Below are 20,000 nucleotides of genomic sequence, written 5' to 3'. Positions count from 1 at the left end.
GAGCTGCGCGCCTGTCCTCATGGCGACCCTGACGTTCCGGTGCGCCATGCCGCTGGCTCGTTCTACTCTTGCTACCTCCCCCACCATGACGCATGAACATCACTCGCCTCTTCTCTGTACATGCCTCGATCCGCGCTTCGGTAGTTGCTTATCGACTGGAGCATTGAGCTGTTGCCACAGGAATCCTCTTCTGCGCGGCCCGTTCAGCGGCAGGGAAGTAACATTTTTGCGCTGCACGAGTGTTGGGGCTTTGATAAGTTTTATCAGCGTGACGACTTGGAGGCGGAGGGCTTTCTGCAATCGGATCGCAAGGAGCTGCGCTTTCGCTTTCGCCTACGCCCCCATTCCTTTCGCGTGCTTGCCGCCATGCATGCCACTCAGGCTCGAGCGCTACAGCTCGAACTAGCTCAAGTGCGCCGCACAAGTGGCAAAACGGACACAGGCAGCAGCTCCACGCCCAATCCCGCCCTCAACTTGACCCCATCCATCACACCTTCGGCCAACACGTCACCGCCCACCCGCCACGTCACTACCAGCCCCGGCCATGGCCCACGGTCGGCACACGAGCGAGTGCATAGTGGTCTTGGTTCCGAAGCCTCGCCCATATCATCCCATCCAAGCTCTGGATCCACCGCGAATCCGGCTGGGCCCATCAACCAAACCCGACCCGTTACGCTCAATACGCAACCTGCAGCGATCGAGCCTGCTTCCTCGGCGCGCCTGCGGAGTGATCGGGGTCGTGCCGGTGCCACCCCTCACGCGCCCATGCAGCCTACATGGAGAATTCCCCCACGCACCAATGAAGCCCCAACCTTGACCAATTTGGCATCTGACCACCCAGCTGCCATGCCAGGCTCCCCGCTCCGTGTTTCTGACTTGATAACCCACGATGTCTCTGAGAATGCCCAAGTGCTTGCAGAGGAAGACCTTGCCATCATGGAAGAACTGCATCAATCCCTACGCCAATTGCCCCTTTATGGCTCGGGTGCGGGAGTTCCGTCATCCCCATGAACTTCGTCCCCTCGTAAACGAACCCATATTTCCAACGATGGCAATTGTGCTTCCTCGACCCTGCTTGACACGCTGAGCGTGCTGCGTGGCGACCGACCCCCAGAAATTAGCAATCGACATTGCCTACAATAAACAAGTTCTTTTACTCCCAGCCTCAGGCCACTTCGCCCAGGCTTAGCGATACAAAGTTGTCGTCAGGTTTCACAAACTCAATGGGACTCAGCGTAACACAACAACAATCCAAAAAAAAAAATTGAACAGAAAGAAAAAAAAGCAAGCAGGCACCACTCCAGCGCACGACGATCACAAGATAGGCTGTGGTGCGAGAAACTAGCAACCGTGTGAGTAGTTAACAAAAAGACACCTGGAAGGCACTCGTCCAGAACAAAAGTAAACACACAAACGCCCGCTTCTCCTCCGTGTTCATGATGCAAAGGCCACAAGCAAATAATGCACTCGTTCAAGAGCTGGGCCAAGAAAAGTTGAAAAGAATTTTGAAGCGGGCGAGGTCAGCGCAACATCATGCACAGACTACTTTCTGCAAGTCTAAAGGTCTAGGAGATTCTGCAGTTCATCGACGGAAAAGTCACCGCCCAGAGATTCCTCAACGTACTGCTGCTTGGCAGCTTCAGCCTCTTGGAGGGCAAGGAGCTCGGCGCCTAATTTGAAGTGCAGTAAGAACGAGTCAAAAATGCTGAGCTGTGGAACAAGACATCCAGTGCGGGCACCACGCACGCACACACGCACGTTTTATTTCCATATCAAGGGCGAAATCTTTTTCTTCCTGTTCCAACTGATCTTTCATGATGGTTGTGAGCTCACGCTCCATCAAGATAGAGAGGCCTGGCGAACCGGATTTCTGTACAACCAAGCACACAGCACAGCATGAGATTTGCGACTGGCACATTCACAGACCCCGCTTTTGGAACTGCAACGCACCGAAGCTGCGACCAAGCACACGTCGCCGAATCGCTGCAGCAGCTCCTCGCTACGCTGCAGCAGCTCCTCGCCCACTTCTTCGAAAGCCTCATCGTCAGACACGGCATCGGCTTCAGCATACGTCTCGCGTTGAAGGTTATGGAAAGCGCTCAAACTACAAGAAATGGCGTGCAGGACGATGATGAAAATATTTGTACAAGAAGGCACAGCTCGTCACTACTGAAAAAAGAAAAAAAAAATCCAAACACACCTGTCCAAAGCGTCCCCGAAATTCTCAAACGGCTCGCGGTGTCCGGTGTGCAGAATCTGGCCCTCCTTCAAGCGGATATCACGCAATCTAAGCGGTAGGAACAAATGAGATGGTGAACCATGATGTCAGCTGACTGCTGGCCGTTATGGTGCTTGAACAATGCAGGCAGGTCACGCATGCAACACCGGGTCCTACGAACCGGCGACGAGCTCGGTGATGGGCCCGGGATAATAGGATTTCATCAGAGGGCTGCTCGTCCACTGAAAGCACGGGAGGGGCAGTATTCTTGCGCATGGCCTCAAGCCGATCCTTGATGTCTTGCAAAGTTTGCTTGACGCTTGTCTTTGGTACTCGCTGTTTTTGAGCGGCACGTCGCTTGGCCTTCTTGGCTGGCGTTACCTCGTCGTTAGTGGTGGAAGTGGGTGTGGCAGCAGCCGAGGTCGGGCGGGAGGCAGCACGAGAACCGGCGCGCGAATTGCCTAGACCCTGGGTCGATGCATTGTCCCGTGCGGTCTCTGCTGGTACTGAGGCGGGATTTGGGTATCCAGGCGTCCGCGCGACGTCGGGGGTCATGCTGGTGGATCCGGAACCATGGACCACATTGTTGGCAGGCGAATGCGCGAGCTTTTGAAGCTCAAAATCGATCTGCCGCAGAAGGTTCGCATGCTCTTGAATTCTCCGGCGCATTTCAGGTACCTTGGTGTTGAGCTTGGCCAATTCGCGGTGCAAAAGCTCAACCTGGGAAGCATTTGTATTGTTCTGTTCCAAGGCTTGCCGAATGCGCTCAATGTCACCCATAGTCGCTTTTTCTTGGTGTATCAGTCGCGCCAGGTATAGCTTGACCTGGTTTTTGTGAAGCTGTAAGGTTGACGAGTTGCTTGATTGGTCTACAGGGCCTTGTTGAGCCTTCTGCTGTACGGCGTGGACTGCAGTGTTAGGACCAGGGCCAGCTGGTGCTGCGCCATGTGAATGAGCCCCTTGAGAGGTTGAGGATGCCTGAAGACGCTCCATGACAGCGGTGTTCGAATGCTGATGCACGGCCTGTTGTTGTTGATACATCTGGGACGCGGCTGACCCTACATGTGACATCCCACGTTGACCGGACAACTGATGTTGTTGCTGTTGCTGTTGCTGTTGTTGTGTTGATTGTTGTGATTGTTGTGGTTGTCGCTGCTGCTGCTGCTGTTGTTGTTGCAAATGTTGAAGCGGCAGTTGGTGTGTTTGATGATGCTGTGGCTGTGGCTGTGGCTGTTGTTGCTGCTGCTGCTGCTGCTGCTGCTGCTGTTGTTGTTGTTGTTGTTGTTGTTGTTGTTGTTGTTGTTGTTGTTGTTGTTGTTGTTGTTGTTGTGCAACTATGCTCAGCTACGAAAAGACATCGATGCACGCGCGTGTGTCAACTTTTGTCTCACTGTGCAAAGAGGCGAATGCCCTTGTCACATGTGTGCTGCACAAACTTACCTGCCGCATACGGTAACCAGAAACAATCTGCATAATCTTCTCCGGAGGTGTGTTCTGACTTTTCAGTCTCTTCACAAGTTCGTCAATAGCTGGCTGCATAGACTGCAAGACATGCCGTTTCTATTCCAACGCGAGTCAACGGGAGTAGAGATATGAGCAGGTCACGTGAGCAAGGGTGCCAGGCACAACTCACATGAGGTTCCCAACTGACGGCAAAACACAGTGCAGGACGCGAATAACGTACCATGGCTTCGGACAGGGTCGGAATAAGGGAGGCGGCAGAAGTTGAGACACCACCAGTTCCGGATGCTACTGAAGTCATAGAACCCATGCGTTGCTGTTGAAGCAATTGCTGTTGGAGTTGCTGCTGCTGCTGATGATGATGATGCTGTTGTTGTTGTTGTTGTTGTTGTTGTTGTTGTTGTTGTTGTTGTTGTTGTTGTTGTTGGGCCAGAAGACGCTGCAAATGAGTTGCTTGAGACTGCGGTGGCATGCCATGTTCTTGTTGGCGTTGCAACTGGTATTGAAGTTGTTGGCGTTGCAACTGCTGTTGTTGCAGGAGCTCTTGTAGTTGAGCCTGCGACACCTGGGCGGCTGCACTAACGCCGGGCCGCGGGAGCTGTCCCTGAGTTTGAGGAGAGGATGTACTACGCTGCGCCTGCGCCTGCGCCTGCGCTTGGGCCCGAGCCTGCGCCTGCGCCTGCGCCTGTGCATGTGCTCGGGCCTGAGCCTGAGCCTGAGCCTGAGCCTGAGCCTGCTGTAGAGCCTGCCCCTGGAGAACCCCTGACGGTTGATGCTGCGATGATTGCTGAGGCTGCTGTTGCGACGAGTGTTGTTGTTGCTGCTGCTGTTGCTGTTGCTGTTGCTGTTGCTGTTGCTGCTGCTGTTGCTGCTGCTGTTGCTGCTGCTGTTGCTGTTGCTGTTGCTGTTGTTGCCGCAGGGCTTGAGCTTGGAGCTGGTGCTTTCGAATCGTATATAAAATTTGCTGTAGAGATGAAACTTGCTCAGGTGTCAAGCGTTCAGGGTCCCAGCCTTTTTGCTGCGCCAGTTTGACAATAGCTAAAATCAGGATAGAAAGCAAAGAGAGATAGAATGAGATTCGTTGGCAATGCGATGATGGGCCGTCATTTGTTTCAGCAAGATATACCATTTTGAACATTGGGTGGCAAGCGTGCCAGAGAGACACCAGAAGAGCTAGGCTGCGCGCCATGCGAGCCAGCAGAAAGTTGCATGTCGTTCGGCGTATGCCCTGGGGTAAAGGGGGAGTGGGCAGCAGCACCGGAGGTGGAAGCGGCGGCGGACACGTGTGGAACGGCGCCACCACTCAGTGCACCCATGCTGGAGCCACTGGGAACGGAGGGGCCTGGCATGCTGGAAGGAACAGAAAGCATGGGATGCACGAGTCGGGCTTGCGAGTGACCAGGCATACCGGGAATCCCTCCCGGCAGCGAACCGGCTCCAGAGACACCGACGTGTAAACCACTACTGGCCATGCTGCCAGCCTGTGATATGCGGATATTGCCTACGGAGGTGGCCATGCCCGCCGGCTGTGATGTGGGCATACCCATGTGTGGAGCAGACACACCGGGCTGGCCCGATGGTGCCCCACGATTCAGAGGGACAAATTGGCCATTGTGCTATTGATCACGTTTGGGATGGGCAGAGTCGCAGCGAATTGTGGTGTGAGATGAGCGTGTGATTCGATGAAATTGGACGTCTTCGCCGTTCCAAAACCGTACCAGTCTGAGATTGTATTGTGCAAGGATGGCTTGCTGCTGTTGCTCCGGCATTTGGCTCAACCTCTGCAACAGGAGCTTGGGGTCCTAAAGTGTCCAGGAATATTTTCACGCTGAGCAAAGGGCCTGCGTCTCAGCGAGATGACGAGCGAGGGTGGCTAGGTTGTTAGAAGAACATACCATTGCGCCGATGGCCCACGGCGCGCGGGGCGAGATTATGTTACAGAGTTCAAAACAACAGCCCGCCAAACCCTTGTCGCCAGCGGAGCGGGTGTTGAGTCCGCTGGCGCGTGGAGGGTGCCGATGGTGGAACACGCGTCAAGGACGCACTCATGGGCAGCTCAATGAGGCATGACGGTGAGGACTCGGCTGCTCTTGTAAAGATGAAGAAGAAGGGGAACGAAGCGGGATCAAATTCGTGCACGATTTGTGTTTGACACTATCAGACACCAAGTTGGATGCACGTTGGAGGATCCGGAGGTCTTGTTGGGTAAAAGATGCCTTGCGCGCTCCTCTTCGTTGAAAACAGTTGGAACCTATGGGAAATGAACAGCAGGACGCAGCAAACGATAATGAGTTAGACCCGGCCGCTACCTGATTCAGGTTGGTCACAAATCGAGTTGAATCGTTCAAACAGACAGTGGTGTCGAGTCAGAGAATGGTTTACACAGGGTGGGCGCAGTGCGGGAAATGGAGTCACAAAAATTTAAACAGCAGAAGACCAGAAGATACTTCGAAACGCCTAGTGTTTGCAGTGCTCTGAAGGGGCAGTTGTGTGCGGAGGCTTTGGACGCTGAAAGGCTCAAGGAGGTAAGAATGGAACAATGGGTCAAAAAAAAAAAAAAAAAAAAAAAAAAAAAAACTGTAACGGTCAAGGCAAGGGCAGTGGCAAGGTTGCGGGAGGCATGCCTCCCTGAAACCAGGGCCTCCCACCACGCGTGATCGAGTTTAAAATGGTTTGATTCAGAGGGTTGGTGTGAGTCTATGCGAGTGGAGTTTTTCGCCTGCATCGCGCCGAGCAGCCTTTGCGAGCTGGAGCGACGTCCAGCCATCCGACACCGCCTGCGGCGGTACTTCACACGTTTGAATGACCTTGGGCTGTGTAACTGAGGTGCTGTATGAACCTCAGACACTGCCCAAGCCCTGGCATACATGCAGGCGCCGACGCAAGCGCTGGGAACGGAAGAAGCGGGTCTTCAAGTGGTCGGAAAGTTGAGCCATTGGCTCGGTGTCTCTGTGTCGGTGTTCGTGTCGGTGTCTGTGTGTCTGAAGCGTGAATCAAGGCGCAAGGCCGACAGGCGATGGGTGGCGGGGGCGTGGATCATTGCCCCACTCGTTCACTTACCCTCACCAAATACAAGAGATGCTCTGGCAAGTAGACGCGTCGATCAGAGAGACGTCTTTCACGCGTAAGTGCTCCCGCGCTGCCGTTTCTGTGTCGTCGTCGTCGTCGTCGTCCTCTCGCTCTTGATAATGTGTTGTTGAATCTCTGCTCTCGCACTCTCTAAAAAAGGTTCTCGAGGGGGACGAATCTCTGGATCGAGCGCTGCTGAGATGGCTTCTCTCTGGATAAGTGTAGTTTGCTAGTGTAAAATTATTTCTTTATTCGTTGGGGGGATTATCTCTCTGGATAGTACGCATGCAGACGGCTGTACCTCTCTGGTTGTCGCTTTGCCGTTCTTCCTCTCTCATCTTTTTTTCCGAGAGACAAAGGATCTTGAGGACCGTTAGCCAAACCTCTGGATAGAAGAAAGAACATTCAAGGACTCTCTGAATTTTGGGACTGGCTAGAGTCAGCCTCTGGAGAAAGATGACGTCCTCAGCTTTACCTCTGGTTTTTGCATAGATTCCAAGCTTACGCGAAATTGATTTTTGTGACACCCTCTTGCCCATTCTCCTTGAACACCTCATGTCTCTGTACTTCCCTGACCCATGGCATCAACCCTCTCATCAGTCACACAACCCTGCCTTGCCCTCTGCCTGTTACAATTGGTAGCAGCTCGCAACGGTCAGCTTCAACACATTAAAGTGTAAAAACCATCAGACTGTCGTAGCGAGCGAGTTGGATTTATCGAACAACACGTGTTGTCAACGTCCGACCGGCTCACGATGCGGGCGCTGCAGGTGGTGATGCGCACGGCGCTGCGATTTGGCAGCCCTGTGCTCGCGGCTGGGTCCGTGCGGGGCTTCGCTGCTGCTCGAGGGCCGAGTGTGTGGTCGATGCGGAGCTGGAGTGGCATCAGTGCGGCTGCCAACCAGGCCGCTCGCCTCACGCGGCCGCAACTTAGTGCGGCGTTGCATACGGCGCAGCCCGTCTGGGCCGAGGAGGAGCGCCCGAGTGATGCGTCTCAGGAGCCACCCGCGGCAGCGGCACCGGTGGAAGAAGCTGTGCCGTCACCCGAGGCCGCTGCCAGCTCTGACAGCAAAACAGAGCAGCCCGAGACGGGGAAAACCGCCAACCCGACCAACCAATACAATATTGCTGGCATGTCCGAGGCTGATGCAGCTGACTGGATGCGCCAGGTATCCCTGCGCCAGCGTCGCAAGAGTGCCGAGCGTGAAGAAGACCTCGAGAGCTGCCTGGCACACGTCAAAATGACTGCCAACAACACCATTGTCACCATCAGCCGCCGCGACGGTCCGTGCCGACTCCCCATCAACCTCTCCACACACGCGCGCGCACGCCCCACCCTTCCTCTTCACCCTGGCGTGCATTCTGTCATGATGGCATAACCCCACCTGCTCGTATCAAATCTCATCATCATCACTGCCCCGTCCCCTCCCTCCCTCCCTCCCCACCTCTGCCACCTGCAATCCTCCAGGCAACTCCCTCAACTGGGCCTCAGCGGTATGTGGGCTCGTATCGCGCGCACGCGTGCGCCCTTCGGCGTGCGGCCTTTCGCATCAACACCCCTCATCACCGTGTCCGCGTCTGAATTGCACTCGTTGTCCTTGCAGGGATCGTGTGGCTTCAAGGGCGCACGTCGCAGCACAACATATGCCGCCCAAGTTGCCAGCCAACGCGCCGCGGAGGTCAGCTAGACTGCGCCCCCCTACCCCCTCATCCCAACCCAATCGTCAAGGCCAGCAGGCAGGTGATGACAGCTCACAACATGCATCTCCCTGCCATGCCCTTGCCAGGCGGCTCGTGATCGAGGTGTGCGCCAAGTGCGTGTTCTCTTCAAAGGCATTGGACCTGCGCGACCGGTAAGTTGTGGACGCTGCTTCTTGGGGTTAGGTTACTGCTCCTTGACCCCCTCGACAATGAACCCACCCCAGTTCACCGCCGTGCAGACCGAGCTCCACTCACTGGACCGCCATACCTGCGATGTAGAATGTGCTCAAGGGCTTGCAAGCAGGTGGCCTGCGTATCAGCTCAATCAGTGATCTGACCCCCGTGCCCCACAATGGCTGCCGCCCTAAGAAGCAACGCCGCCTCTAGACTTTTTTTTTTCTGTTGCTCGTTATCTGAAGAGACGACAGTCTCTGCTGAGAGCTCCAAGAGCCGCCCTGCCCTTCTTCCGTGCATTGGCTGTGCCACACTTGCGCGCACGGCACGCGTCTCCCCTCCCGCCCCATGTCTGACCTTCTGGCGATAGTGCACCTTGTCTTAATTTTTCTTTCCCTCTCTCTTCTTGCTTTTCATTGTTAAACTTGTCGATGTCTGCCTGTAGCAAGTCAATTGAGCATCCCGATCCTTGTTGCGTCCGGGCCAGGTTATCATCGCCGTACTTCCACGTAGCGCAACTGTTGCTCTGCCTCCGACACGGCCGTCTTGGGAAACCACCCACGCTCCAGCGGGGTGCTGCTTGTGCACACACCATTATCCAGCACCTCCACCTACCCAACAAAGATGCCAGAAAGTGACATACGCATAGAGACACGCAAGACACGTGCGAACACGCATGCACATGTGAGCTGATGATCCTGGATGAACCCATCACCCACCCGAATAAACTTACCGCCTCACCATACCACCACAAAGAATTGCCTCGCCAAACTTGATACGTGGCTCCAGGCTGAAACATGAATGGCAGTGGGAAAAAGAGCAGGTCACAACACGTCTTTCAGGTCCCGGCCAGGCCCTGGTCGACAAGCGAGCCCAACGCAAAACAACACGTACCCGCACGCGGATGTGGGATTCCCACGGACAGCGCAACATCGTCATGAATCCGGCACGCCAGGCTACCCGAAGTACAATACCGTGAGACATTCATGTGTTCAAGCGTTAAACAATCGATTCGCTGGCCGACATTGCGCACACATCATGGCTCGTGCTGCGGCTCATGCGGTACCCCTCGCATCACACCGTGCAACGTACCCAAAAAGCCGGTGTCCTGTTCGCCACGCATGGTGCTGCGGCTGTTGTGCTTGACAGCTTTCTGAGCGACCTGCTCTGCCGTAAGATCATATGGGCTCGTTCCTGCGCCATCCCGAAACAGCCAAGTGAAACTGCAGTGGAGGGGCGCGTGCCGCGATTGCCTGCCAGCGTCGGGACAAACCGTCTAGCACAGGCCAGTGAATGCCATCGCCGTTCAGGCTCTGGTCGACCGCGTTTCTGTTGTGGGCGTAATGAGACAACCAATGAGCGGCATCAACGTCGTCAAGAAGGGGCTTAAGAACAAGCTATAGCATCGAAGAAACACTCTTGCGTAGGGCCGGATGTCTAACTTGATGTTTTGCCACCAGCCCATGTCAAATGGATACTTGAAGGGATTATCGGCTCCACGACGGTGGCGTGCCTTTTTCAGAATCCAGTTTTCAATCCCTGTCTTGTTCCTGAGAAAAATTATCAGCCGACATCACCACCGCGCCATGCAAAGAGAAAGCCCGTTGAAGCGTGAGAAAACCTGGAAATCAATCCTCAACATTGCCCGCTGCACGTTTGGCTGATGCATCAAGAAGCGCGCGAAGACCTACTTGATGACAGAGTGACACTGAACACCGCCTAGCCCCGCAACGGCCAAGGCCACACCGATGGCAAAGGCAAACGCAGCAAGTACCATCAAGAAAGAGTAAACTGCCGAATGGATTCCATGATCGCCGTCACGAGCGTCATGGTGAGAATACGGTTTGCACATGAGCGTCACTGTCGCGCTTCACGAAGATGGAAGACCTCGCACCATTGAAGAGCCCTTGGTTGGCAAAAACGATGCGTGGCAAAGAATCGAGAAACTCGCGTGAGGGCATGTTGCGGCGCGAGCGCAGCAGCAATGGCCAATAGCGCCACAGAAAGGTGCCTAGCACGGATGCCGAATAAAGGCAGCCTGTCGCGCAATACGACCCAAACGGGATGAGCGTGGCATGGAATCGACGGCGCAAGCCAGCCGGGCCGTGGCAAGACGCAACAAGACGCACCAATGGGTACCGAGGTGGTGAAGGCAATAAAGTAGACCTTGTTGTCATTGCCCACGCAATTGTTGATCCAAGGACTGCACGCAAGCCAACGAGAGCGCATCAGTCGGGCGGTCATCGACCGTCACCAGTGCCGGGCGCGACCTACCAGTGGTGGTCCAGCATCTTGACGCAGCGACCGCTACAGGGTATATCATGACGGCGTAGGCGGGGCGGATGGAGTGAGGCGTGAAGGGCGGTACCGCCACAAATCAATGGTGAGCGAGAGCCATCTGTTCGCAAAGCAAGACCGACCAGTCCTTGCAATGATGGGAGCGTGGCGCCTTGTAGCCATGGCAATGCTTGCACCACTGGACCTTCTTCAAATTATCTGGGTTTGGCGGTTCCTGTTCAATGATGCCCATTCAGTTGACCAGGATGAGGATGCATCCCGGCATTAGTGACCGACGCTGACTGGCTGGCTGCCAGCCATGATGGCTGCTCGGCCGGCGCTGCACATCAAAAGAATGCAACGTGACACTGACCCATTTGAGCTTGACATAGCCCGGACCAACGTAAATGCTTGCCAGGAATGATATGACAATGGCCACGACCACGAGTGCCCAGGCCAGAAAGAGGAGCCAGGCACCGGGAAAGAGCACCGTCACGGGATGAACCAGAACGGTGGCGTAGGAAATGAAGCTGATGAGTCCAATGGCAATCAGCGGGCCCCAGTTGAAAATGGTCCCGTTCCCAAACACCCGCATTTCAGCGGTAACGTGCACACACTCTCCTGCCCCACCCTGCCCGGCGCGCGCAAGCGTCTCTTCCACGGGCACAGTCCGCTGTCGCTGCCACCGACAAAGAGAGAGAGAGAAAGAGAGAGAGAGAGAGAGAAATGGCGCTCAAACGAGACCGCTGCACTCTTGTTCGTTTTACTCTTCCCAAGCTAATAAGTACGCTTCAATATCCTTGTATGTATCTTCATTTTGTTCGCACATCTACCCGTTAGTTTTCGTTGTCATCAGATATTTGCTGCAATTTCCACTATTTTATCGTATATTTCCTGATATGCATCTGCATCTTCTTCATTTTGTGCTGCAACTGTTCAAATTTTGTTCGAGAGAAACGAGGTCTGGTCTGCGTTGATCCGGGTAAGCAGCAGCCACCGAGCGCTGCGAGGGACTTGAAGCTGGAAGCTTACGCCAGTGATTGTCTTTAAAACGTGGCTGTTGGGTCGGCAGGCGTGGGAGACGCCCTGGCCTTGCAGTGGCACACAGCCTGCATTGCAGCGCGCACGCGCGCGCTGGTGTGGGCATCATGTCGACTCGCGAGGTGTGTTGAAGCTGGCCGTCGCGCTGCGAGCAAATTGATCAAGCCCACTGACTCTATTACCGTGTTGCCACCCCACGCACCTTCTTGGACCTACCACTGCTATATGGTGGAAACAGGCTGAGATGCTGGACTTTGCCGCTGCAGGCAAGTTGGAGCCCCTCGGCACCTGGAACACCTCTGCGACAGTGGCTGTGAGCGCTCACCCGCCCGCCCCGACCATGTCTGCCCTTCTCCTTAGGTGTCAAGAATGCCCCACTTGATGAGACAGTGCTGAGGTAGGATTGGTGATGGCCATGCACCTGCCCAATGCTGTTAGCAAATCACTGACCTCGGTCGACTGCATAGTGAACGCGAGTGCCGTAAGTTGGCCCGCCTCTTGGGGTCGGACGTGCTTGCACAAGGCAACGCGCCTGTATCAGCTGCCCGGAGTCAGCTTCGACGCAAGACCACCAAAGGCAAAGCCACACCCAAGGCCAAGGGCAAGAGTGAACCTCAGAACACAGTCAAAGATCGAGACCCGGCTCCGTCGAGCTCACGCGCCGCAGAACCAGCCGCAAAACCAGCCGCCAAGCGCAAGAACAAGCGTGCTACTGCACCCAAACACAAGTCACCGCCGCCCACGGCCTCCTGCAAGGATGCCTTATCTGTTGCACGTGGAAATCTCTTCCAGCTCCGCCCCATGGGGCGCATTAATCGTCGGGATGGGTATGTCAACGCCACGGCATTTTCGCAGGTACGCGCAGTTCACGCCTGCTCAGAGGCGTGATGCTGTTGTGCTGCTCGGCCACCTGCCATCGCAGATCTGGAGCCACCAGGTTGCTGCGCGCTGTCAAGAACAACAATTTGGCTGCAACCAAGGATGCGCTGAGCAAGGGTGCTGGTGCGACTGCTGACCCCTAGTCCTTGCTTGGCAGCGTTTGACGAATCTCACCACTCCGCGACTTGACAGATGTCAATCTTGCAGACCACGATGGCTTTTCCCCCTTGCATGCAGCTACGCTTCCAGACATTTGCGTGCTGCTACTCGAGGTGCGCCTTTGTTACAAAGGTCTCACGGCGGCATTCGCAAGCTTGCCTGCTGTTCGCTCATTCACACTGCTCTGATGCTCTAGGCCGGTGCTGACACCGGTGCTGCTGAGTCCAGCACCGGAAGCACGCCGTTGCACGTGGCCGTTCAGCTCGGCAATGTGGGGGTAGTTCGAGCGCTGCTGGAGTACGGTGCTGACCCCAACGCCAAGACCCTGTGAGTTCGCACGACCGCACCAAGCTGACTTCTCGGCAACTCTGGTTTTTTCTTTTGAGTTTGCGTTGTCTTTGGTTTTGTTTGGTTTTGTGGTGTTGTTGTTGTTGTTGTGTATTTCTTTACAAACGATGAGCTTGGTCTGCTAGGTTCGGAGCGACAAGCAACGACTTGACGCAATCGTCGACTATTCTGGATTTGCTGCAGCGGGCTCGCACGAATGGACTTCCAGCGCGGTCTCGCCAGCGCCGCACGGTCTCTGAGCTTGAGGCTTGGTCCAATCCCCTTGCAATGACAGCAAGAGACGATGATGTTGATGCTTGCCATGATCCGCTGCTTAGCGGCCAGCCCGATAGCCCACCCCCGGTCGCCTCACCGAGCCCAGTGGACCGTGAAGCAAGTCTCAGTCCTGCCCCGCGACTTGTTGACCCCCCACTAGCCTTGGCATCTCGTTAGTACCGGCGGTCTTGCACAGTCACATGAACAATTCTCGTTCGTTGATGACACTTGCCGCTCTTGCTTTGCTCACCTCGCTATGACTTTGCGTATTTGCGGTAGAGCTGCCCGTGATCGAGCGGCAACCACAACCACAGGAGAAAGTTTCTGGCCTACGCTCAGCCGTCATATTTGAATGCCTCGTTCAAGAGGAGGAGTCTCTCCAGTATCAATGGTACCAAGGCACGCAAGCCCTGACGGACAATGAAGCGGCCTGGGATGGCTGTTCCGGATCCAACAGCCGCATGTTGATCTTGCGTCGGTTACGATCGGACAAATGGAGGCAACGCGAACCAGGACCCCCGGGTCACCTGGCCCTTGGACCACTGCATTGCGTTGTGGCTAATCCACACGGCCGCGTATCCACCATGGCCGCTGACTTGATTGTGCACGGTACGAACAACTGCAGCAGGCATTGTCTCAACAGGCAAAATCTGACGCACCCCTTTGTCGTCCGAACTGTGTGACATGTCGCCAACGCGTTCTCCTTGCCTTTTTTTGGAATCAGAATCGCTGGAGGAGGTGGCATATTTGCTTCATCGCAACTACGACGCTGCCCGGCGCAAGGCTAGTGCACGAGGTACGTTGCTTGATAAACGGCTTGCACGGAAGGGAATAAAGCGTGGTCGCGGTACATCGCTCTCTCTCTCTCTCTCTCTCTCTCTCTCTCTCTCTCTCTCTCTCTCTCTCTCTCTCTCTCTCTCTCTCTCTCTCTCTCTCTCTCTCTCACACACACACACACACACACACGCACACGCACCTCGTTCTGCCATTGTGTTCAACAACCCACAACCCTCGCCAAATAGGTGTACGAACGCCTCCTGCACTTGAAGTGCCCTCTGTTTTAGCCATGAACCGTGAGCCGACTGATGAAGGTAAGGCACGCGATATTTCCCCACTTCCTCCTCCTTGCTGACCTGGACCGACACCGTTGGTCCTGCCCTAACCGGCTCGCCTCCCATGCACCTGCGAATTACTGCTTGACCGTAGAGTTGGAGCCATTTGAGCGGGCACATGACAAGTTGACAGCGTGGTTCCAGAATCATGCTCGCAATCTTGTGGACAACGCTGCCCAGTTTAGAGAGGTGGTGCAAGGAACGCTAGGTGTGGATGTGTTAGTTGACCCCCGCGCCTATGGGGTGGCTGGCTGGTCGGCGTACAAAACAGTAACAATGGCAGCTCCCAGGCGTCCTTCCCAAGAGGATCCTAGAAGGCAAGCCATGCCCAGGCCCATGTCTTTGGCACGTGGGCCCAGCTACAACACAATGCACATGGAGCGCCAGACCTTGTACGAGCAACCTTATCAGGATCCTCGGCCCTCGCGCCAGCAAACGTCCGATCATGGGCGCCATCACCAAGAGCGCCGTCAGCCTTCGTCCGGTGCGAGCCAGTACGCGCCTGCGGAGCGCCGTGGTGCATACACAGGCGTGGCGCACTCGCGGGATCCTGCAACCTCACAACTGCCACCGCCACCGCCGCCACCGCCTCGTGTGCCCAGCATGGGATCAGATCATGGTCCACGTGATCTTGATCATCGTGGCTCGGTGGAACCGAGTCGAGCGCCGCCCGTGGCGCCAGCAGCTCAGCGTGCCAAGCGCCGACCTGGACCTCCGGGCTACCGCGGCCCGGACCGACCAGCTGGCACGCAACCTGGCCCTCGGGCCCCTTCGCCCACTTCTTCTGACTCGGAACCACGGAGGAAAAAAACTCTTCGAGAGTATCAGGAGGAGATGCGACGTCGAGGCAACGGTGTTTCGTTTGAGTGACGTGCACTATGCCAATCGTGCCCCGTTCATTGCCACCCCTGCACCCCTGTCGTGCTTGTCCAGCAGTTGCAACTTTCCATAAATCGACAGCTCTCTTATTTCGACTACTTTTGAAATGCTAAGACATGTTGTGGATGTGGTTGGATTGAGACTATAGGGATGGAATGGGAGTGATGGACCGATTCACACGCGTATCTGTTTTGGATCCATGCTATCGACGCTCTAGCATATTGAACTTTTCCAGTGCCTGGCGTCTTGTAACCGGACCGAGCAAAAAAAAGGTCAAGCATAGCGTAGTGCAAAGAGTTCGGGATTGTTGAGCATTTACACCAGCCAGTGCACACCAGACGCTTTTGTCAAAGGGAAGTCTAAAGGAAAAAAGGGAAATTATGAAAAAATTAGCTGAAAACTTGCGAAGACACAAATTGACTTGTGAGTTCTTGCCATCGTCAGGTCAACGAAGTCATCGATGAGGAGGCACATGAGCAACAGCGTACGGTGGAGGTCGGAGGATCAAGCGTCTGCACCGGAAACGCCTCCTACAATCACATGCCTCAGTGGTTTGGACAAGGTAGTTGTGCCCATCCGCAGCCGGCCTTTAAAACAGGGAAAAAAAAAGATAAGGCCAACAGCACCATGTATTCCCATCTGGTCACCCACGATAGTACTAGCATGGCCCAACATGGCTTAACTGCGGCGATCGGACGAGAGCCGGTGTATTCCATGTGGTATGACCGTTGGCGATATTTAAGAGTGTAAAATGTGTATATAAAACCAGTTTTCATAAAAATGCACCTTGAAGAGGAAGGTTCGATCAGTAGGGGTGTGTCATGTTTTATTTTGATTTTGTGTGACACACACATGCACACACGAAGGGAGTATGACGGCCTCGCGGTGTCGGTACTTGCGGTGCTGCGGCCGGTAAGGGGGGAGGATCCGATGGCGGAGATGATGGACTGATGAGCGAGATGTGTGACCTGATTACCAACACATCTCATCTCTTTGTGACCACGGAAGAGGATGTGTTGGCGAGTGTCACCAACATGTCCTCGAGCATCGTCTCCAATCGTGGCCGTCAAAGGCTGAGCAACATGACGCAGGGTTGTTTTTGCAAGCGCAGGTTGCCGCTGGTCGACGTATCACCTGCCGCCGCTCAGCAGCAGCCGAAGAGGATGCATTTGCATCGAGTGGCACTCGCAACACATGCTCTTTTCTACACACTGAGCCCCACTGGAATTGCTGTGCGCTCCCATCTGGAGAATCTGAGAGCTCTACTTGTGGCGAAATCGACAAATGGACGCTCTCTGTCAGTCGGTCTTCTCCTTAATTGGGTCGAGGTTGCTAACGCAACGCGTGCAACCAAGCCCTCAATCGGGACTGATCCTTTGGGGCGATAATGAGCATAACTGAAAATTGAGACCAGGTTACAAGGAGGGTTTCGAATACGGTATCTATTTGAATGTACGCTCGGCGCTTGAATTGGCGGGCACACTCGGGGCCGTTGATGTTGGCGGTCTCTCACGCAGGTATGTCTGACACGCCATGCACAAATCTGCAATGTTCTTTGAGGCGATCTCACTCGCTGGAGTCAACGTTGAAGGCTGCCTATTGTTCTTTCTTTTCAGCCGCTGACGTGGGCGCTTGGTCCACGGCAGCCACGTCGGGCGTGCCATCGTCCTTCTCATAGCTAAATCCATACTCGTTGACACGCGCCTTGTCGACCGGATATTGCCTAACACAAACCCAGCGCGTGTCAGCCACTTTGTCTGCAAGCGCGGGTGGCACACCGAAGAATTCAAAATGGCGGGTGTCATTCCTACCAGCGCTGGTAGAGGTAAACCACAAAGACGAGGTCATCTCGAAGGCAAGCGAGTCGATGCGCCGTCGGCATGGTCACGATAAAGCTGAAGACGTCATCAATAAAGGTGTTGAACGCCTAGCAAAGGAAAAATGAATGAAATAAGAGCGTGAACCGGATAACGAGACCCGCCCGACATTGAAAGCGGGTTTCAGGCAGTTAAAAAAAAAAAAAAAAAAAAAAAAAAAAAAAAAAAAAAAAAACCACGAGTGGAGGCGCCGGCGGTAGTGGGAACACTTTTGCTCAAAAACTGGACGCACTTTGTACATGAGGACACGCCAAGGGAGATGAGCGACGCTTTTGAGCCGATAGTTGATGAAAAGCTGCGGAGTCATGAGTACAAAGCCAAAGGCATAGACACCTGCGCACGCATGGATGCCATGTTGGCCTGGTCAGAGTCAAAACAGCAAGCAACTACGGCCTTTCAAAAGAGGGCGCGCGTTTCAAGCCCCAAGTATGGTGACCCGACACGTGGCATGCAGGTATTGGCACTCGCGCGACTTACCGTTGGCAAGGCTTTGCAAAAGCCAGGAGTACCAACTCTTGTGGGGGGTGTACACGAGGTTGTACAGCGCTCCACCCATCACCAGGGGCAACAATACCTAAACCAGCCAATTTGAGCCAAATGGGTCAGATACGCCTCACTGACAAGACTCGGCCACGGCGCGCGCTCGTCGGCAGCGACTGAGTACTGACCCAGCCCAAGTAGACCATGGCGGTGGCATCGAATTGTTCTGTTTCATCCTCGGCTTGGCTACGCACTATCCATTCCTCACGAAGCAGCGATGAGTCTCAATACAGAGGGTGGCGCGTGAATTTGAGCAGGCTCGGACAAACCAGCTTCAAACTTGATGGTAGGCAACAGGCCATTGAATTCGATCTGTGTACGAAGAACTTTGGTCACCTATAAGCCGCCAACACAAAGCCCGTGAGCTGCATTCAGCTTCCCTGATCAGCAAGCTGGGGTACATACCTTCCAAAAGTCGACCAGGACCGACACACCGACGCTGAGCAGCACCAGCATGCTGGTGCTGTCGTTATCCAGCAAGTAGAGAAAGATGATGAGGGTACAAACAAAGTTGAAGAGAATTGTACGACGCGAGAGGCCAGCCAAATCCTGGAAGGAGCCCATAGAGGGGCCCGGTATCGTCGCGCAGGCACGGTTTCATAGCGTAAGCTACGGCGACTTGGGCATCGGATGCTACTGGTCTTGAAACATGCGTGCACGGCCTACCTTGCGGCCTTTCCAAAAGCCAATGTCGTTCTGAGCATGGGCACAAACGGAGAAGCGAGAAGGTGAAGGCAAGATGGGCCCACCGAAGCAGGAGCAAGGGGAAGCGTGCAGCCTCAACCTACTTTGAAGGCCAAGTAATCAAAGACCAGGTGCAGAATGGTAACGGCATAGGTGAGGGCAAGGAGCTGGAGGTTGGTGTTGATAAAGATGGCTTTGACGTCATCAAGATCCTATATGCAGCGGCACGTTCCGACATGAGGAGATAAGAGGTCACGAGGTGGCAGGGAGCAAGCAACCAGGCTGGTGGCCCTGAACCGAGGCTGGCTGATCTTGGACGGCGCTAGACCAGTACCTTGTCTGAGAAACCATAGTTGTCTTGAAGCATGGTCAAAGCATCGGCCATGGTGGTCATGAAGCGCAAATGGCCCATGCTGATGGGTCTATCAGGTGGCATCAGCAATCACAGCGGCAGCGAGCCGCACACCATGAGTGCCGGCCATAGGTATGGCGTAAGGCCATGCATACGACGCACCGCAGCTCAAACTCCAAGGTGGCGTTGCCGCGGCTCACGTTGCTGCTTAAGAGCTGCAGGCATATTCATCCAGATTACGAGAAGCCACACGCCACGTTAGGTTGACGGGGACATGTGCCAACGCTTCTGCGACCTCCCTTGTTGTTTGGCTGGTCAATCCACCACATTGCATGACTATACCTGCCAATCGAACTCGGAGGCAGCCAGCTCATTGATGTGGGCAGGGGGGCGATACTGGCCGTGGCTCGAAAACAGGTTGACAGGCCATTCCTTGTGTGATCGCGGATAGAGCTATGGGCACCATCGGAACAGCAAATGTCGTGACACAAAATGTGGGTGAGGAGGTCTGGTCCAGCTGTGCTGTGAGGCACAGCCGTGCGTGCGGCCCGCCCATGAGCGCACCTTGGCATCCGTCACAAGCTCCATGCGGGCACGCAGGCGCCAGTGATTGACGGGTTGTCCATCAATGCCGGTCAATTGATCAGCTGTGGCTTGTACTTCCGTTGCTTCCTGACCGCTGCCCACAAGCATGGATTTGTTGAGATCCTGGCGCACGCGCCGCTTGGTGAGCCGTGTGACCACAGAGACCGTCTTCATCTGGCCGTAGTAATCAGGTTGAGCTTCCACTTTAAAGCCTTGCGTGCATGGGCGCAAGGGCCCGAGTCAGTCAGTGGTCATCCAAATTGGCAGCATATCAAAGCACGCTAGGCAGATTGAGAGTGGGGGGGGGGGGGGGGGGGGGGGGGAAAAAAAACATGGGGGAAAACCCCCGGGGCCCGGGAAAAAACCTTTTTGGGGGGCCCCCCCCTTTA

General features: G+C 55.0%; 6 protein-coding genes across 6 annotated transcripts in view; 3 read left to right on the top strand and 3 right to left on the bottom strand.

Annotated features, from left to right (window-relative positions):
• MONBRDRAFT_33376 (uncharacterized protein) overlaps nt 1-1,138 on the top strand; it is a gene marked incomplete at its 5' end in the record, with an annotated part of 2,008 nt that extends 870 nt beyond the window's left edge. Inside the window, 2 exons of the mRNA XM_001747867.1 lie at nt 1-39; nt 145-1,138. The exon at nt 1-39 is cut by the window's left edge and continues 54 nt beyond it. Coding sequence (XP_001747919.1) covers nt 1-39; nt 145-1,011 — 906 coding nt within the window. The 3' untranslated portion in view covers nt 1,012-1,138. The remainder of the gene's footprint in view (nt 40-144) is intronic.
• Nucleotides 1,139-1,206: 68 nt separating this feature from the next.
• On the bottom strand, nt 1,207-5,448 carry MONBRDRAFT_33375 (uncharacterized protein; the record flags this gene model as incomplete). Its single annotated transcript, XM_001747761.1, has 11 exons — nt 1,207-1,670; nt 1,759-1,870; nt 1,951-2,104; nt 2,201-2,287; nt 2,400-3,562; nt 3,659-3,778; nt 3,903-4,717; nt 4,806-4,907; nt 5,088-5,180; nt 5,244-5,295; nt 5,398-5,448. The coding sequence occupies 11 exons, from the start codon at nt 5,446-5,448 to the stop codon at nt 1,558-1,560; spliced, it is 2,862 nt and encodes a 953-aa protein (XP_001747813.1). The 3' UTR covers nt 1,207-1,557.
• Nucleotides 5,449-7,503: 2,055 nt separating this feature from the next.
• On the top strand, nt 7,504-8,605 carry MONBRDRAFT_27360 (uncharacterized protein; the record flags this gene model as incomplete). Its single annotated transcript, XM_001747866.1, has 4 exons — nt 7,504-8,032; nt 8,217-8,242; nt 8,353-8,427; nt 8,486-8,605. 4 exons carry the CDS (start codon nt 7,504-7,506, stop codon nt 8,603-8,605), a joined length of 750 nt encoding a protein of 249 aa, XP_001747918.1.
• A 399-nt stretch (nt 8,606-9,004) lies between these two features.
• MONBRDRAFT_27359 (uncharacterized protein) lies at nt 9,005-11,495 on the bottom strand (the record flags this gene model as incomplete). The annotated part of the gene is made up of 13 exons (XM_001747760.1): nt 9,005-9,091; nt 9,127-9,234; nt 9,357-9,413; nt 9,518-9,579; nt 9,716-9,817; nt 9,897-9,952; nt 10,066-10,173; nt 10,315-10,342; nt 10,518-10,661; nt 10,753-10,826; nt 10,898-10,930; nt 11,044-11,135; nt 11,274-11,495. The coding sequence occupies 13 exons, from the start codon at nt 11,493-11,495 to the stop codon at nt 9,005-9,007; spliced, it is 1,173 nt and encodes a 390-aa protein (XP_001747812.1).
• A 553-nt stretch (nt 11,496-12,048) lies between these two features.
• Nucleotides 12,049-15,601, top strand: MONBRDRAFT_33374 (uncharacterized protein; the record flags this gene model as incomplete). Its single annotated transcript, XM_001747865.1, has 12 exons — nt 12,049-12,063; nt 12,180-12,301; nt 12,409-12,768; nt 12,864-12,943; nt 13,013-13,092; nt 13,176-13,306; nt 13,645-13,754; nt 13,862-14,191; nt 14,307-14,378; nt 14,420-14,572; nt 14,605-14,673; nt 14,789-15,601. The coding sequence occupies 12 exons, from the start codon at nt 12,049-12,051 to the stop codon at nt 15,562-15,564; spliced, it is 2,298 nt and encodes a 765-aa protein (XP_001747917.1). The 3' UTR covers nt 15,565-15,601.
• A 1,420-nt stretch (nt 15,602-17,021) lies between these two features.
• Nucleotides 17,022-20,000, bottom strand: part of MONBRDRAFT_33373 (uncharacterized protein) — a gene marked incomplete at its 5' end in the record, with an annotated part of 3,553 nt that continues 574 nt past the window's right edge. Inside the window, 13 exons of the mRNA XM_001747759.1 lie at nt 17,022-17,296; nt 17,385-17,500; nt 17,683-17,783; nt 17,928-18,024; nt 18,119-18,183; nt 18,260-18,326; nt 18,396-18,539; nt 18,657-18,686; nt 18,779-18,886; nt 19,009-19,096; nt 19,189-19,241; nt 19,369-19,479; nt 19,591-19,823. Of these exons, the coding sequence (XP_001747811.1) occupies nt 17,170-17,296; nt 17,385-17,500; nt 17,683-17,783; nt 17,928-18,024; nt 18,119-18,183; nt 18,260-18,326; nt 18,396-18,539; nt 18,657-18,686; nt 18,779-18,886; nt 19,009-19,096; nt 19,189-19,241; nt 19,369-19,479; nt 19,591-19,823 (1,340 nt within the window). The 3' untranslated portion in view covers nt 17,022-17,169. The remainder of the gene's footprint in view (nt 17,297-17,384; nt 17,501-17,682; nt 17,784-17,927; nt 18,025-18,118; nt 18,184-18,259; nt 18,327-18,395; nt 18,540-18,656; nt 18,687-18,778; nt 18,887-19,008; nt 19,097-19,188; nt 19,242-19,368; nt 19,480-19,590; nt 19,824-20,000) is intronic.

The sequence above is a fragment of the Monosiga brevicollis genome, genomic scaffold, assembly GCF_000002865.3.
Source record: "Monosiga brevicollis MX1 MONBRscaffold_19 genomic scaffold, whole genome shotgun sequence".
Lineage (NCBI taxonomy): Eukaryota > Choanoflagellata > Craspedida > Salpingoecidae > Monosiga > Monosiga brevicollis.
The sequence above is the reverse complement of the archived record's forward strand: the minus strand, read 5'-3'. Positions and strand labels throughout refer to the sequence as shown.